Below are 14,845 nucleotides of genomic sequence, written 5' to 3'. Positions count from 1 at the left end.
CATGTAAATTACCTGGGAATTTGCAGCGCAATCTCGTCCAGGCTGTCGGACGGGCTCATCGGCGTTTTCTCGAACAGCCGGGACGGTCCCAGGGTCAGGTGGCTGAAACCGGAATTGCAGGACACCCCGCGGAAGACTTTGGCGCCCCGCCGCTGCCGCTGGCGCTGCTGCTGCTGCTGCTGTTGCTTCTTGCGCTTTTTGTTGGCCTCCTCCCGCTGGAGGTTGTGCAGCCGGAAGAAGAAGAGCGACATTCTGCTGGTTTGCTGGCCATGGAAGCAGAAAACATTTTGGGACAGTTGGTTGTGGGTTCTTGTTTTTCTTTGGTTTTTCGGGGAACGTTTGACTTTTATGGGATTGGCGGGAAGTGGTTTACTTCTGGGAGAATAAGCTGGTTTTGTGGGTGCTACGGGGAAAAGCTATGCCAGGGTGAAAACATGCAGACAAGCAAGCTAATTTATGTACATACACAGAATGGAGTGCAAGAAAAGAAGATGAATTTGCAGAAGTAAGGTGTAAAGAAGTTTTTTTTATATCTTGTTCTCGAAATGTACAATTGTTTCTTTTTTATTTCACACGTAACGATTTTAATTATTACTCTTCTTCTATCAACTTATTTCATCCATTATACATCTCTATGTCTTTCTACGTGCCATATTTCAATCATCTATCAACATTTCTTTCTTTTCCTTCTCTTATCCATCGTCATTCATTTTTTTAGTATTACATCAAGCTCAAGATAAAACTAAAAAACAAAATATCTCCATAATACACGGCTCGTGACTGCCGCTCTCCATCCTCGGCCACGCCCAATGTTCACCAAGTCACGCTCCATCTGGTCCACCCATCGTGATCTCTGCGCTCCACGCCTGCTTGTGCCAACCGCATCTGTCGCGAACACCAACTTTGCAGGTTTGTTGTCCGACATTCTTGCAACATACCCTGCCCATCGTATCCTTCCGGTTTTGGAAACCTTCTAGATGCAGGGTTCGCTGATAAGTGCAGTGAACTCGTGATTAATCCTTCTTCGCCACACGCCATTCTCCTGCACACCGCCGAAGATCGTCCTTAGCACGCGTCGCTCGAAAACTACGAGTGCTTGCAGGTCCGTCTCGAACATGGTCCATGTCTCGTGTCCGTAGAGGACCACCGGTCTTATTAGCGTTTTGTACATGGTGCATTTGGTGCGTGGGTGAATCTTTATTGACCGCAGTTTCTTCTGGAGCCCGTAGTAGGCCCGACTTCCGCTGATGTTGCAACTTCGAATTTCACGGCTCACGTTGTTGTCAGCCGTCAGTAAGGATCCGCGGTAGACGAATTCCTCCACCATCTCGAAAGTATCCCCGTCTATCGTAACATTACTACCCAGACGGATCCGGTCGTGTTCGGTTCCGCCTACCAGCATGTACTTTGTTTTTGAGGCATTCACCACCAGTCCGACCTTTGCTGCTTCGCGTTTCAGGCGGGTGTACAGCTCTGCCACTGTTCCAAATGTTCTGGCGATAATGTCCATGTCGTCCGTAAAGCATACAAATTGACCGGATTTTGTGAAGATCGTACCCCGGCTATTGATCCCGGCTCGTCGCATTACACCTTTCAATGATGTTGAAGAGTCCGTCACCTTGTCGTACTCCCCGGCGAGATTCGAATGAAGTGCCCTTACGCAGTAACCGCCCATCGTTGATTTTATTAGTCTAGTCAACTTCCCAGGAAAGCCGTTTTCGTGCATAATTTTCTATAGGTCTGTGCGGTCGATACTGTCGTATGCCGCTTTAAAGTCGATGAGATACGTTGGGATCTGGTATTTACGGCATTTCTGGAGGATTTGCCGTAAGGTGAAGATCTGACCCGTCGTCGACCGGCCGTTGATGGAGCCGGCTTGATAACTTCCCACGAACTTATTCGTTTTAGGTGACAAATGACGGAAGATGATCTGGGATAGCACTTTGTAGGCAGCATTCAAAATGGTAATCGCCCTGAAGCTCTCACATTCCAAATGGTCGCCATTCTTGTGAATGAGGCAGATTACCCCTTCCTTCCACTCCTCCGGTAGCTGTTCGGTTTCCCAGATCCTGACTAACAGCCGGTGCAGACAGGTAGCCAACTTTTCTGGACCCAGCTTGATGGGTTCTGTTGCGATGCCATCCTTACCAGCTGCTTTGTTGGTTTTGAACTGATGAATGGCATCTGTTGCCAACACTGGCTGCACTGCCGGCAGAGTCAGAAACGATCGGAGACTGCCCCTTTATTTCTCAGCTATTGATAAGCATCGATAAGGCGCAACTGTCTAGAAGGGTTGGGTGACATACTATTATTGGTTGTAAAGTCAGATGGTGAAAACAATGCGACAGATTTGCTGTGTCATTGTGGATGTTCTAGATACTGAAATCTTAGCTCATGAAAGGCATTAATCACTTGAATTAGAAATCGCAGTTAAATTATTACAGTAGTTACAGTTCACCTACTACAAATAGTTTAGTGTGCAGTCAGTCGGTCTTATTTCTGGTTGAACTGTAAGTTATTCTTATTCTCATTTTCGATAATGTTTGAGTTAAATCGCAATCGTTAAAATTTAGGTTGATCATAATCGCACGCTAGCTAAAATAATTTGTTGGATTCGGTATACGTAGAAGGACCAATTTGTAAGTTATGTAACATAATTACTAATTGAAATGTTGTTTGATGAAATAAAATTGCCTTTGCAGCTTCAAGAATTACTACACAAACATAAATGCGTATTTCTCTGAGGAGTCCGAATAAACGTATCCAACAGCATCCTTAACTTCCCTCAGCATGGAATTTGGTTCATTTCCGTCCACCCCTACACTGCTGTCGTTGTTTCCTCCGTTGCCGTGGTTTCCCGTGCCTACGTTCTCCACGCCATCCATGTGTTGCTTCCACCATTCGATCACGTCAAGTCCGTCCGTCAAGAGGCCTCCGTGCTTATCCCTGTACATTTCGACTCGCGCCACGAAGCCGTTGCGGGACGCGTTGAGTTTCTGATAGAACTTCCGTGTTTCTTGGGAACTACACAGTAGTTCCTCTATTTCTTCTCACCGCTTCTTTCAGGCAGCGCTTTTTCTCCCGAAAGAGGCGGGTCTGCTGTTTTCGCTTTTGTTTGTAACCATTCACGTTCTGTCGGGTCCCTTGCTGCAGTATCACCGCTCGCCCTGCATACTTCTCCTCCAAAACCGTTCTGCACTCTTCGTCGATCCATCGTTCTGTCGATTCCGTCCCACGTACCCGATGGTGCTCTCGGCTGCGTCATTGATGGCTGCTTTCACTATACTCCAGCAGTCCTCTAGAGGGTCCTCATCGCGCTCGCCCTCGTCTGGCAATGTGGCCTCGAGATTCTGCCCGTATGCTGAGGCGACATCCAGTTGTTTCAGTCGCTCTAGGTTGTACCGTGGCGGTCGTCGGTACTGTACATAGTTGATGACGAAGAGTTTTGGGCGCAGTTTGGCCATCACCAGATACTGGTCGGAGTCGATGTTGGCGCCACGATAGATCCTGACGTCGATAATGTCGGAGAAGTGCCGTCCGTCAATCAGAACGTGGTCGATTTGAGATTCCGTCTGCTGATTACAAATAGATTACAAATCGTTGCTTTGTATAATATATGGAGTTAACGCTACATCCGCAGATTTCAGGATCTGAACTCAAGAACAGTTTGGATGGCCTAGGAAATCCCGACTGATCTGATACTGCCTTTTGAACTTTTAGAAGACTTACTAGACATGATAGAATACAAATCGTAGCTTTGGATAATGAATAAAGTTTCTGATACACCCGTAGACTTGAAGATCTAAACTCAAGAACAATTTTGATGACGCGGGATATCCCGACTGATATGATACTACCTTTTGAACTTTCAGAAGGTTTACTGGACATGATAGAATACAAATAGGAGCTTTGTATAATGAAAGAAGTTACCGTAACACCCATAGACTTCAGGATTTGAACTCAAGAACATTTTGGATGACCCAGGATATTCCGACTGTTTTGTTACTTTCATTTGAACTTTCAAAAGATTTAATGCTTTGTATGACGAAAGAAGTTACCGTTATAAGCGTAGACTTAATGATCTAAACTCATGAACAGTTTGGAAGACCTAGGATACCCAGAAAAAATATTCTGCATCATATTCTTCCCTTTCTATGCTGCTGAGCACCAAAACCACAGAAATACGAAGTAAAAACTCTATAATAACGCTAAATTCAGGCTTCAAAGGGTTAAGACGAAACTGGAAGCATTTCCTTACTTTTTGGTTCTTGATTTTTTATTAGATAACGAAGCAATTTTTTCAAAATCGGTTTTCGTAAACATGGAGAGGATGGATCAAGGTATCTTCTGATTTTTTTTCATAGTGGAAAATGTTTTTCGTTTTTGCAGAAACCATTTTTGAACAAAATTTAAAAAAAATGGTTTTTGAAAAAATGGAAAACTTTTTCAACACGAAAAAAAAAAATCAGAAGATACATTGATTCATACTCTACATGCGTACGAAAACAGTTTTTGAAAATATTGCTTCGTTATTTTTTAAAAAATCAAAAACTGAAAAAATGAGTAAATGTTTCCAGTTTTTGAAAGAATAATATTAATTATAAACAGAAGGCGACTGGAGAGCTTGTGCCGATACTTGACGTGACGAGCTTTACAATATTTTTTTGGCAAATACACGAAAAATATAGTTATTCTTTTAATCATATGAAATAAATATGTAAATATGGAACGATCTCACCGACCAATATCCATCCCTAGTGATTATGTGCTCCTAATCGATGCTGACAGGAATGGCTCTATCATCACTCATATCAGGAGGAAATTTATATTTTATTGAAATTGTATTCTAGGATTTCACGCCGGAGCTTCCAATAACGAACTGTGTAATGTACTGTTACGGTTTGGCTTCGCAATCTTAAGGGGAATGTAAAACACTAGTCTCTGGTTATTCCCGACGTTGCGGTCCATTTGGGTTCAATCTTTAAGGTTTTCAGGTCAAAAACAGTTTTGCTAAACTAGAAAAGTCATACGTTCGTCTTGATTTAGTTTTAATCCGATCGAGTATGGGCCATCGTGATGCGGACAAACTGTTTCATCTCCAGCGGTCTGAAATTCGGGTTCTATCTTTAAGATCTTCCACCATTACTGTTCATATGCGGTCCCAAACGGACCGAAACGTCGGGAATAATCAAAAACTAGTGTTTTCCATTCCCCTTAAGACTGCAAAACCAAACCGTAACAGTGCATAACCTCAGCCGTGTTCCCGAAAAAACTGTACAATGTTTATTTGTAATCGAGGATGGCTGTCAAATCGGGATCGCCTGTTTTCCCGGAAAACTCAGGTGGAAATTGTTTGTATACCCCGGAAGCGCTTACTCACTTTGAAAAATCATAACTGAAGAACGAAGCAACGTAGAAACAAAGTTTTTTTTTAGAAAATGAAAGCAAATTTTCTAAGAAATCCGAAAAAAATAATAAGTGGAAACATAGGCTTACATGGTCATTTTCCACAAAATTGGCCATAACTCAGGAAAGAAAAAAAGTGCATTCCAAAAATTTCAGCGATCAAATATTATGAAATCACCTTCACAAAAATATTTTTTTTTGAAAATTTTCCGTGAATTCGGGCATAGTTTTTCCCGGCTTTTCTTTATGAATTTACTCAACGGTGAAATATTTTATTTGTTTTGTTTTTTTTTTTCAGTTCATTTTTTTTATTCCTGAGAAATTTTGCTTTCATTTTCATAACAACATAACTTTGTTTCTACGATGCTTCGTTCTTGAGTTATGATTTTTCAAATCAAAAGGTTTATATGGCACATTTGAACATTTTTAAACAAAATTTGCCATAACTCAAAAACGAAACAAAGTGCCTTTCAAAAATTTCAGCGATAAAGTAAAAAACCTTCTCAGAAATATTTTTTGAAAATTTTCCACGAGTTCGGGCATAGATTTTCCGGGTTTTCTTTATGAATTTTCTTAACTGTGGAAAACTTTTTCCAATTTATATATTTTTTTTTTAGTTTCTGAGAAAATTTACTTTCATTTCAATTTCTACTATACTTCGTTCTTGAGTTATGACTTTTCAAGGTAATTAGTGTCTGGGGAAAACAAAAAAATTTCACCTGAATGTTCCGGGAAAATAGGCGACCCTGAATTTTCTCAATTTTTTGTTCATACATCCATGAGCCATGCCTGTGGAAAAAGTTTCATGAAAATCTGCGGCCCTGCGGCCCTAAATCCATATGATCTTTGATGTAATCTTTGATTATCTCACCAGAATTTCCATGAAACATTTCATATCATATCATATATGTTCATATAAACAAATCATATCAGCTTAGAATGAGTGTAATCAGTTTTGTACCTTTTCATTCCTTCCTCTTTTGCTTATCCTTTGACAGACACGCGTATTTCGACTACCACTTGTTACCTTTCACGCACTGAGGAAGATTACAGGTGGTAGGACGAAATGAAACTGGTTACACTCATTCGAAGAGGATATTCTGCTTACAGGGTTCGAAAAGTCGGTACAAGATTATAACAAATTGATTGGTTTCGGAATTGTTCAGTTCGTTTGAAAATTATCGATCCTACACTAAGTATCAAGTTTAACATCAAATCAAATCAATATCGCAGACAAATTTGGTTCTCATCAACATACCGGTAGGCCTAACGAATCACTGCTGTCGTTGAATTTGTAGAAATGGCTTTCATCTTAAATTAACCTGTCAATCAGCCACGCACATGTAACGCGTGCCACTCTCGACGCTCCGTTCGCAACAGAGTTACATTTCCGTTGCCAAATTGAGAGTTCTGTCGACGCCGTCGCTGGCTCTTGTTCCATCATTGTCGTTGGCGTCGTCGCCGTCGTCGATGGGTAATTGAATTTTTGATTCCATTTGCCGGAAAATTCAAGCACTCTCTCGCTCTGTTCCCGGTCGTCCTGTATGGCGCCTACCATCATGATGGATTCGGGGAACAGCAGCGCGTTCTTGAATTACCATTCATATGGACACGTTTGTGCTTTCATCCAGTCAATGTGTGGCGGATTTTATATGTATAATGTTGACTTTGTTGCCCGCATTTTTTTCCAGTCCAGGAGTAATATTTTACGGTGCTCTCATTAATGATTAACGACACCGGTCGAACGCTGGTGGATAGTGGGTACTTGAAGCATGGAATTGCAGGACTCTAAGGAAGGTCGCCGCAGAATGGTCGGTTGCGGTGTTGCAATAAAACAGACGAAATGGACTGTCGAAAGCTGCTCGTTCTTATTTTATTACTAGGTACTTGGCTTTCCTGTTCGCTCTTCGGACGAATGTTCAACTCACAGGTGAACAAATGGCTCACGTATTCGTTGGGGTTTCCTGTTGGTTTTTGGTAGTAAAAATTCGTAACTCAAAGTGCACACATTTGGCTGCTTCTCCTTCTTTTAGCTTAAAGATGTAAGTTGTAAAATGTGCATACCCCACTCTCAATGTTTCCCAAGTGAAAGTAAATGTTTCAACTGTAGGATAAATTTCTTTCGACGTCTGGCAGTTTTCTTTTTTTCCTAACGTCCATAAATATCCTCAAGGACCTCCCTTTATTCTTCAAGCGTAAATCACATCCACACATTCTCAAGATTCAAGTTACTGGATAACATGAATTCACAGTCATGCACTGGGATGCTATTTCAATCATTCAAATCGAATATTACCCAAGGAAAAAGAGTCTTCTTCGCTTTTTCCCTCTCATCTATTTCCAACACTTCGGGATCGGAAAATTCCCCGAATAGCATCGAACATCGGTGTTAGTACTTCACTCGCTAGCCGGCATCCCTCTGTAAACTGTTTTTACTCCGCCCTAAGAGGAAAACGATGCTAAGCATGATCAGCGTTTTTGCTTCCAACTCGAAGATAGACAGGATGTAGGTATGAGCGCATATCGACGTGGCAGAGGTGATGATCGGAATCACATTCTTGATTCGGATGCGAACGAACGCTTTAGTGAAAGATGTGGACAATGTGAACAGTGTGTCCAAAAGTGCTGCTCTAGGGCATTTTTTTATTATCGTACAAATTGGGCCGAGGGTCTCAGATTTTCTTGAAACTTTTTCCAGAGGCAGGGCTCATGAATATATGATCAAAAAAAAATGAGAAAAATTCAGGGTCGTCCATGTTTCCGGAAAACTCAGGTGGAATTTTTTTGTTTTCCCCTGACACTGCTTACTTTGAAAAATCATAACTCAAGAACGAAGCATCGTAGAAAGCTTATTTTCCCAGAAATCCAAAAAAATAGAACTCAGAAATCCAAAAAAACTATGCCCGAACTCGAGGAAAATTTTCAAAAAATATTTTGGAGAAGGTTTTTTCATAAGCTTTAATCGCTGAAGTTTTTGGAATGCATTTTTTCTTCGTTTTTGATTTATGGCCAATTTTGTTGCAAAATGACCAAATGTGCCATATGACCCCTATTAAAAAAAAATCATAACTTAAGAACGAAGCATCGTAGAAACAAAGTTTTTTTATGAAAATGAAAGAAAATTTTCTCAGGAATCCAAACAAAAAATATGAAGTGGGAAAAGTTTTCACCGTTGAGAAAATTTATAAAGAAAAACTATGTCCGAAATCGTGGAAAATTTTCGAAAAAAATAGTTTTGAGAAGGAACTTTGATCGCTGAAATTTTTGGAATGCACTTATTTTTTCTTTCCTGAGTTATGACCAATTTTGTGAAAAATGACCATGTAAGCCTATATTATATGGCCATGTTTCACAAAATTGGCCATAATACAGGAACTAAAACAAAGTGCAGTCCAAAAATTTCAGCGATCAATGCTTATGAAATTACCTTCACAAAAACATTTTTTTGAAAATTTTCTGCAAGTTCGAGCATAGTTTTTCCGGATTTTTTTTATGAATTTTTTTCACCGGTGAAAAATGTTGTGTGAAATTTTTTTCATTTCATATTTTTTTTGGATTTCTGAGAAAATTTTCTTTCATTTTCATCAAAAAACTTTGTTTCCACGATGCTTGGTTCTTAACCCTCTAATACCCAATCCCGCCTTTAGACGGGATATAGTTTGAGCATTTCTGTAATTTTTGTGTCGTGGAAAATCATTTTTTTTTATATTTTTGGCAAATATTTAGGACTGTTCTGTATATCTCAAAATGGCTTTTGGTGTATTTTAAAGCGTATTTACATTTTTTTTAATCATTGAAAAAATGATGTTTAAGTCACCTTTTAGATGTCATTGTTTATTTTGTATTGAATCGCTACAATTAACATATTTTAAATTTTTCCCAAATCATACTACCATTGTTTAATAGTTTAAGGGAATCGAATACACTCCAAAATTATTTTCCATAAAATTACACGGAAAATAAAATTTCCAGTAAAAAAAATTTAAAATAATAATATTTCAACAATAATCATAAAATCTCAAAATGTTTTCATCTCAAAAAATCCGTACCCCAAATTGGCTTCCAGGAAAAATATAAAAGTGTGGGGATGTTCAAAAATAAAAATTAGAAAAATCAAAAACTGAAATTTATAAAATCGAGAATTAAAAAGAATCATCTTCCAAAACATGTTTAAATCGATTTTAGATGACGAAAAATGTTATTTAGATCAAAATCAAAAATTTGGGTATTAGAGGGTTAAGTTATGATTAAAAAAAAGAATAATATGGCACATTTGGACATTTTGCAACAAAATTGGCCATAAATCAAAAACGAAGAAAAGTGCATTCCAAAAATTTCAGCGATCAAAGCTTATGAAATAACCATCTCAAAAATATTTTTTTGAAAATTTTCTGCAAGTTCGGGCATAGTTTTTTCCGGTTTTACTTTACGAATTTTCTCATCTGTGGAAAATTTTATGAAAAACTTGTGAAAATTTGTTTTCATTTCCTGGAAAAATACTTTGTTTTTACGATGCTTCGTTCTTGAGTTATGATTTTTCAAAGAAAGTATCAGGGGAAAACAAAAAAAAAATCCACCTGAGTTTTCCGGGAAAATAGGCGACCCTGATTTTTTTTTCATTTTTTTATGTTCGTTTATCTATGAGCCCTGCCTGTGGAAAAAAAATCATGAAAACCTGAGACCCTTCGGCCCAAACTCGTACGGTAATAAAAAAAAAAAAAGAAAGATTTCTTTAAAAATTGTATTGGAAGCTTAAAAATTAACTATCTATATTGTTGAGAATGAGAATTTCCGGTACCCCAGATAGGGGCCAAACATGATAATGTATTTATAGTATAAACCCATGCATGCGATACACCAAATTGCAGCTTTTTTTGATAACCTGATGAACGATTAGCAAGAAAATAGGCTCAGAGCCCATTAGAAACTAGTGCTACGGAATCGGTTCCGGGTGTCCCGCCGGAAGTGGTCATATATAAAAATGAACCAAAACCATGCATGGACACATCAAATCACGGCTCGGAACGATTAGCTGAAAATGCAGAATGTATTTGGGACAGAATGTCAGAAGGTATTTGGGACAAGCGGTAGTATTCCGTGACCGGTTTCGGGTGTCCCGCTGGAAGTGGAATGTAAAAGAGGGACAAACCCATACATGCGACAAATAAAATGACGTTAAGGTACTCTGATGATCGGTTAACAAGAATGAAATCTTAAATCATATTGAAAAAAAAAAACAATAGTGTCTTGGAACCGCCGGAAGTAGTAAAATGTAGAAGGCAACCATACCCATCCCAGTCAACCAGTGATCGTATACGATGTTCTGTAAGATGTTAAAGTGGAGGCGATGTGCGTACATTTTACATGCGCCTAAATGGACTGGGATACATGGATCTGATGAACGGTCTCCTAGGTAAAATGGCTCAGATCTCATTAATGTCTACCAATTATGTTCCAGAACCGGTTACGGGCTTCCCGTCAGAAGAGGTAAAATGTAAAAATAACCAAACCAACGCATGTGATACATCAAATAGCAGCGTTTTAGATAACCTAATGATGGTTAGTAAGAAAATAGTCTCAAAACATTTTCAGGACAACCGGTATAGTGTCCGAACCAGATCTGGGTGTCTCACTGGAAGTGGCCAAATGTAAAAGTGAAACAATCCCATCCATGCGATACATCACATTGCGGCTTTTTATGTAACCTGACGAACGTTAAGCAATGAAATATTCTGTTACTATATTTGGGACATTCGGTAGTGTCGTGGAATCGGTTCCGGGTGTCCCGCCAGAAGTGGTCAAACGTAACAGTGAACCAAACCTATGCATGCAGCACGTAAAAAAACGGCTTTTTCGATAACCCAATGAACGGTTAGCAAGAAAATGGACTCAGACCACATCTGAAACTACCGATAGTGTTTATGCATCGGTACCGGTTGTCCCGCCGGAAGTTTACAGATGCAACCATGCATGCACCACATCACATCGCGACTTTTTCAACAATCTGATGAACAGTTAGCAAGAGAACTTTCTCAAACCACATTTTTGATAATCGGCAGTACTCCGGAACCGGTTCAGTGTGTCCCGCCGGATTTGGTTAGATATACACTCCCGATCAAAAGTCACCCAAACCTAACCTAACCTGATATAATCTATTTTCTATTAGTTTTCAACTGGTTTTTGCCGAACCTTGATAAAAAAATCCAGAAAAAAACGTTAATGATAAAATTGAGTCCTGATGTCATCAGCCAAAAGTTTGGAGTCACTATCGTAAAACATGGAAAATTAATTTGAAGATATCTTCGTCATCAAAAGTTCAATTTTAATTATTTTAGGCTCATTTCAAAGATAATTAACATAATTTACGTTTGATGTCTTCAATTTAACGTATTCAACGATTTTTATATAAACATGTTATGCAAAGTTAACACATTTACCGCATTTGAAAAAATGAGGCAATTTTACGTTAAGTTTCAGTATGTAAATTTTAACAAATGTGTGTGGTTCAATGATGATGATTATTATTATGTAATGGAACACACTTTAAAAATTCTACTAGGGATGCGTTTAACAAAACTCATCGGGAATTCCTCCAAGGATTTCTCCAGAACTTTTAAACAGGATTTTTTTGGAATCCTATAAAAGATTCGTCTTTCTGTGATTTCATAGAAAAAAAAACAGAGTTTAGGTATTTCAACAGAAATTCAAAAAAAAAAATTGTTGTGAAATTGCTCTAGGGATTCCATTGAAAGTGCAGACTTTTGCCAGGGGTTCAACAAGAAAATCAGGAGTTAAAAACTGCATGAAAATAAATAATAAGATATACTTGCATTATTACTGTCAGTGATTCAGGCAAGAATTCATCCAAAAGGTCCAGCAGGAGTTTACGTAGTGATTCTTTAAGGATTCCCTCCAGATATTCCTCGATGTATTACCCCAGAAATATTTCCGGAATTTCCTTAAAAGAAAATCAAAATTCCAATATTTTTGATCGGATTCTTACAGAAATTCATTCATAAATATTTGCTAGGAATTGCTAAGAAAATTCGTTTAGAAATATCTCAAGAGTATTTCCTGAAAGGTATGAAAGTTATAAAGGCATTCTGTTTTTCTTTTTCAGAATTTCGTCCACAGATTTCTCCAAAAAATACTTTTAGTAAATCCTCCAAAAAAATTTCTCAAGGACTTCTCCAGACATTTGCGAAAATATCCATGTAGAGAGTGTAATATGAAAAATATGTCCAAAACAAATGCTACGGGGTCAGCTTTGAGCATGTCGGCGGATATGCAATTGACCCCCGGGACGCTATTCGATTCCATGCTAGATATGGCTGTTTCTATCTCGTGCACTGATGGAGCTTCGGCAGTGTTTGGCAGTCGAAGTGATAAGTGAACCACTCAGCAGTTTTTCTTCCCTTTTGTTGGTTCTGTTTCAATTATTACCAAGTGTGTCTATGTTCTCCCGTCGAGCTGCATGGTTCACGAAGGAATACAAAGAAGATACTCCAATATAGACAAGCTGCAGTGATGAATGGAAATCGCCAAGTGTAACACTTACTGATGCGCTCTAACCTTTGGCTTGGAACAACTGTGAATATACGTAATTTTCATCATAATTTAATGCATTATCGCTTTTCAAACAAAACATACTATTTAATTTAATTTTGAATTTAATTGTTTTAATGATGTTGCATGTTATGTTGCCATAAAATGTCGGGGCCAGTGGCGTAGTGGCTACACGTTCTCTTCATAAGTTGATGGTCATGGGTTCGATCCCAGCACCGACACGTGCAATTTTTTCATCAGTTGCTTTTCCCCCCGAGAGCGGCTGACACCTGACCCTCTTCTGAGCATATACTCAAACGGACCCGGATACATGGATATCGGCTAACGGCTACTCATAATGGACCCCCAATCGGACTGGAAAAGGAACACATCAACATCCTCGTGCTCATCATTCTACCATGAACAGGGTAGGAAAGTGACAACAGCGCAAAGGCAACAAGTTCAACACAGAAAAATTAAAATAGAATACATTTAGGCGCAGTACAAAGTGCGGCTGCCACTTGGAATCGGTCACGCATTGGACAAAAGAGCTGTAAATTAGGTTAAGTGGTCGAAGAATAATGTTGCAATGATAATCAAGAGTTTTGACAATGAAACATTCTTGCTAAATGCATCAGTTTCATTAGCGTCGCCGAGCATCTTCTCTCTTGATTGCGCTCTCGTATTAAACCGGCAAGAGAATGAAAAGCACATTTCAGGAAGCGTTTCCGAGCGCGTCGCTTCACGATATGTTATACTTGTCGAGTGTAGCACAAGCTGGATATTGGCCACTCAGTGACTCGCCATGAAATTACAAACTCGGAGCTTCGGTGTTGACACGAGTAATGCGCCGAACCCTTGACAGATCATGCTGAGGAGTTGGTGGCGTGGCCCACACTTGAAAAAGGTTTCCGAAGTGCTCGACCCAGCGTTTCAGCTGGTCGGCCTGGTCGGTCAATAGCTGTCCAGATATGTCTTTTACGGGCATCGTTGCATTCATCTTAGTCCCACTAAAGCGACGTGAGACATCGTAGAGGAGACGAATGTCTCCGGTGTTTTTGGCTTTTTCGCCTACGTCGGCTAGGGAGTCAGCTTACGCTTTTCTGTCCGCCTACATGAACGCTTCACTTCCTTCTCGAGAGCCGAATGCCGCTGACGGACTACGGCATTGGCTCCTAGTGTTTTCGCTTGCACTATCGCGGCTTTGGCGTTCCTTCTTTCCTTTATTTTCCTCCAGGTATCATCTGTGATGCGCTGCTTTCTCCGGGAGCGTAGCTCACCAAAATTATTCTCGCCGGTGGGCGTTCTTGATGGTGTTCCATTGATCTTCTGCGCTTCCACCTTCTAGAATATTGGCAGCACGGTTCTCTAGCTCCTCGACGAAGGACCTTTTTACCGCAGCGTCTTAATGTCGGCGTGTGTTGAATCGGCACCCGATTTTTTCCTCCTGTCGATGGATCCTCGCAATACGCAGTCGGATCTCGCCGATTAAGAGATGATGGTCGGACGCAATGTCGGCGCTACGCTTGTTCCACACATCAAGAAGGCTCCGTCTCCATTTTCGGCTGACGCAGATGTGGTCTATTTGATTTTCCATGACATTTCCATGTCATTTTGTGTACTGGTCGATGAAGAAAGAGCGATCTCCCAATCACCATGTCATTGTTGCCACATAGCTCTTGCGGCTCTCCGTTCTTGCTCATTTCTCCGAGACCATGGCGTCCCTTGTGGTGCTCATAGTCCAAGTGGTCGGAACCAACCTCCGCGTTGAAGTCGCGCATGAGGATCTTGACATCACCTTTCGGAATCCTGTGCACGACAGCATTCAGTTGACTGTAAAAGTTCTCAGTTGGCGCGTAACATTGGATCATGGTAAGGTTTCGAACCCGTGTTC

General features: G+C 39.9%; 1 protein-coding gene across 4 annotated transcripts in view; it reads right to left on the bottom strand.

Annotated features, from left to right (window-relative positions):
• LOC109408817 (potassium channel subfamily T member 2) overlaps window positions 1-14,845 on the bottom strand; it is a 564,841-nt gene that overhangs the window by 369,528 nt on the left and 180,468 nt on the right. For all 4 annotated transcript variants that reach the window (XM_062854367.1, XM_062854368.1, XM_062854369.1 and 1 more), the window contains exon 3: window positions 13-263. In XM_062854367.1, the coding sequence (XP_062710351.1) occupies window positions 13-263 (251 nt within the window). The remainder of the gene's footprint in view (window positions 1-12; window positions 264-14,845) is intronic.

Source organism: Aedes albopictus, chromosome 2 (assembly GCF_035046485.1).
Source record: "Aedes albopictus strain Foshan chromosome 2, AalbF5, whole genome shotgun sequence".
Taxonomy (NCBI): domain Eukaryota; kingdom Metazoa; phylum Arthropoda; class Insecta; order Diptera; family Culicidae; genus Aedes; species Aedes albopictus.
This window is presented reverse-complemented; position numbering and strand designations above follow the sequence as displayed.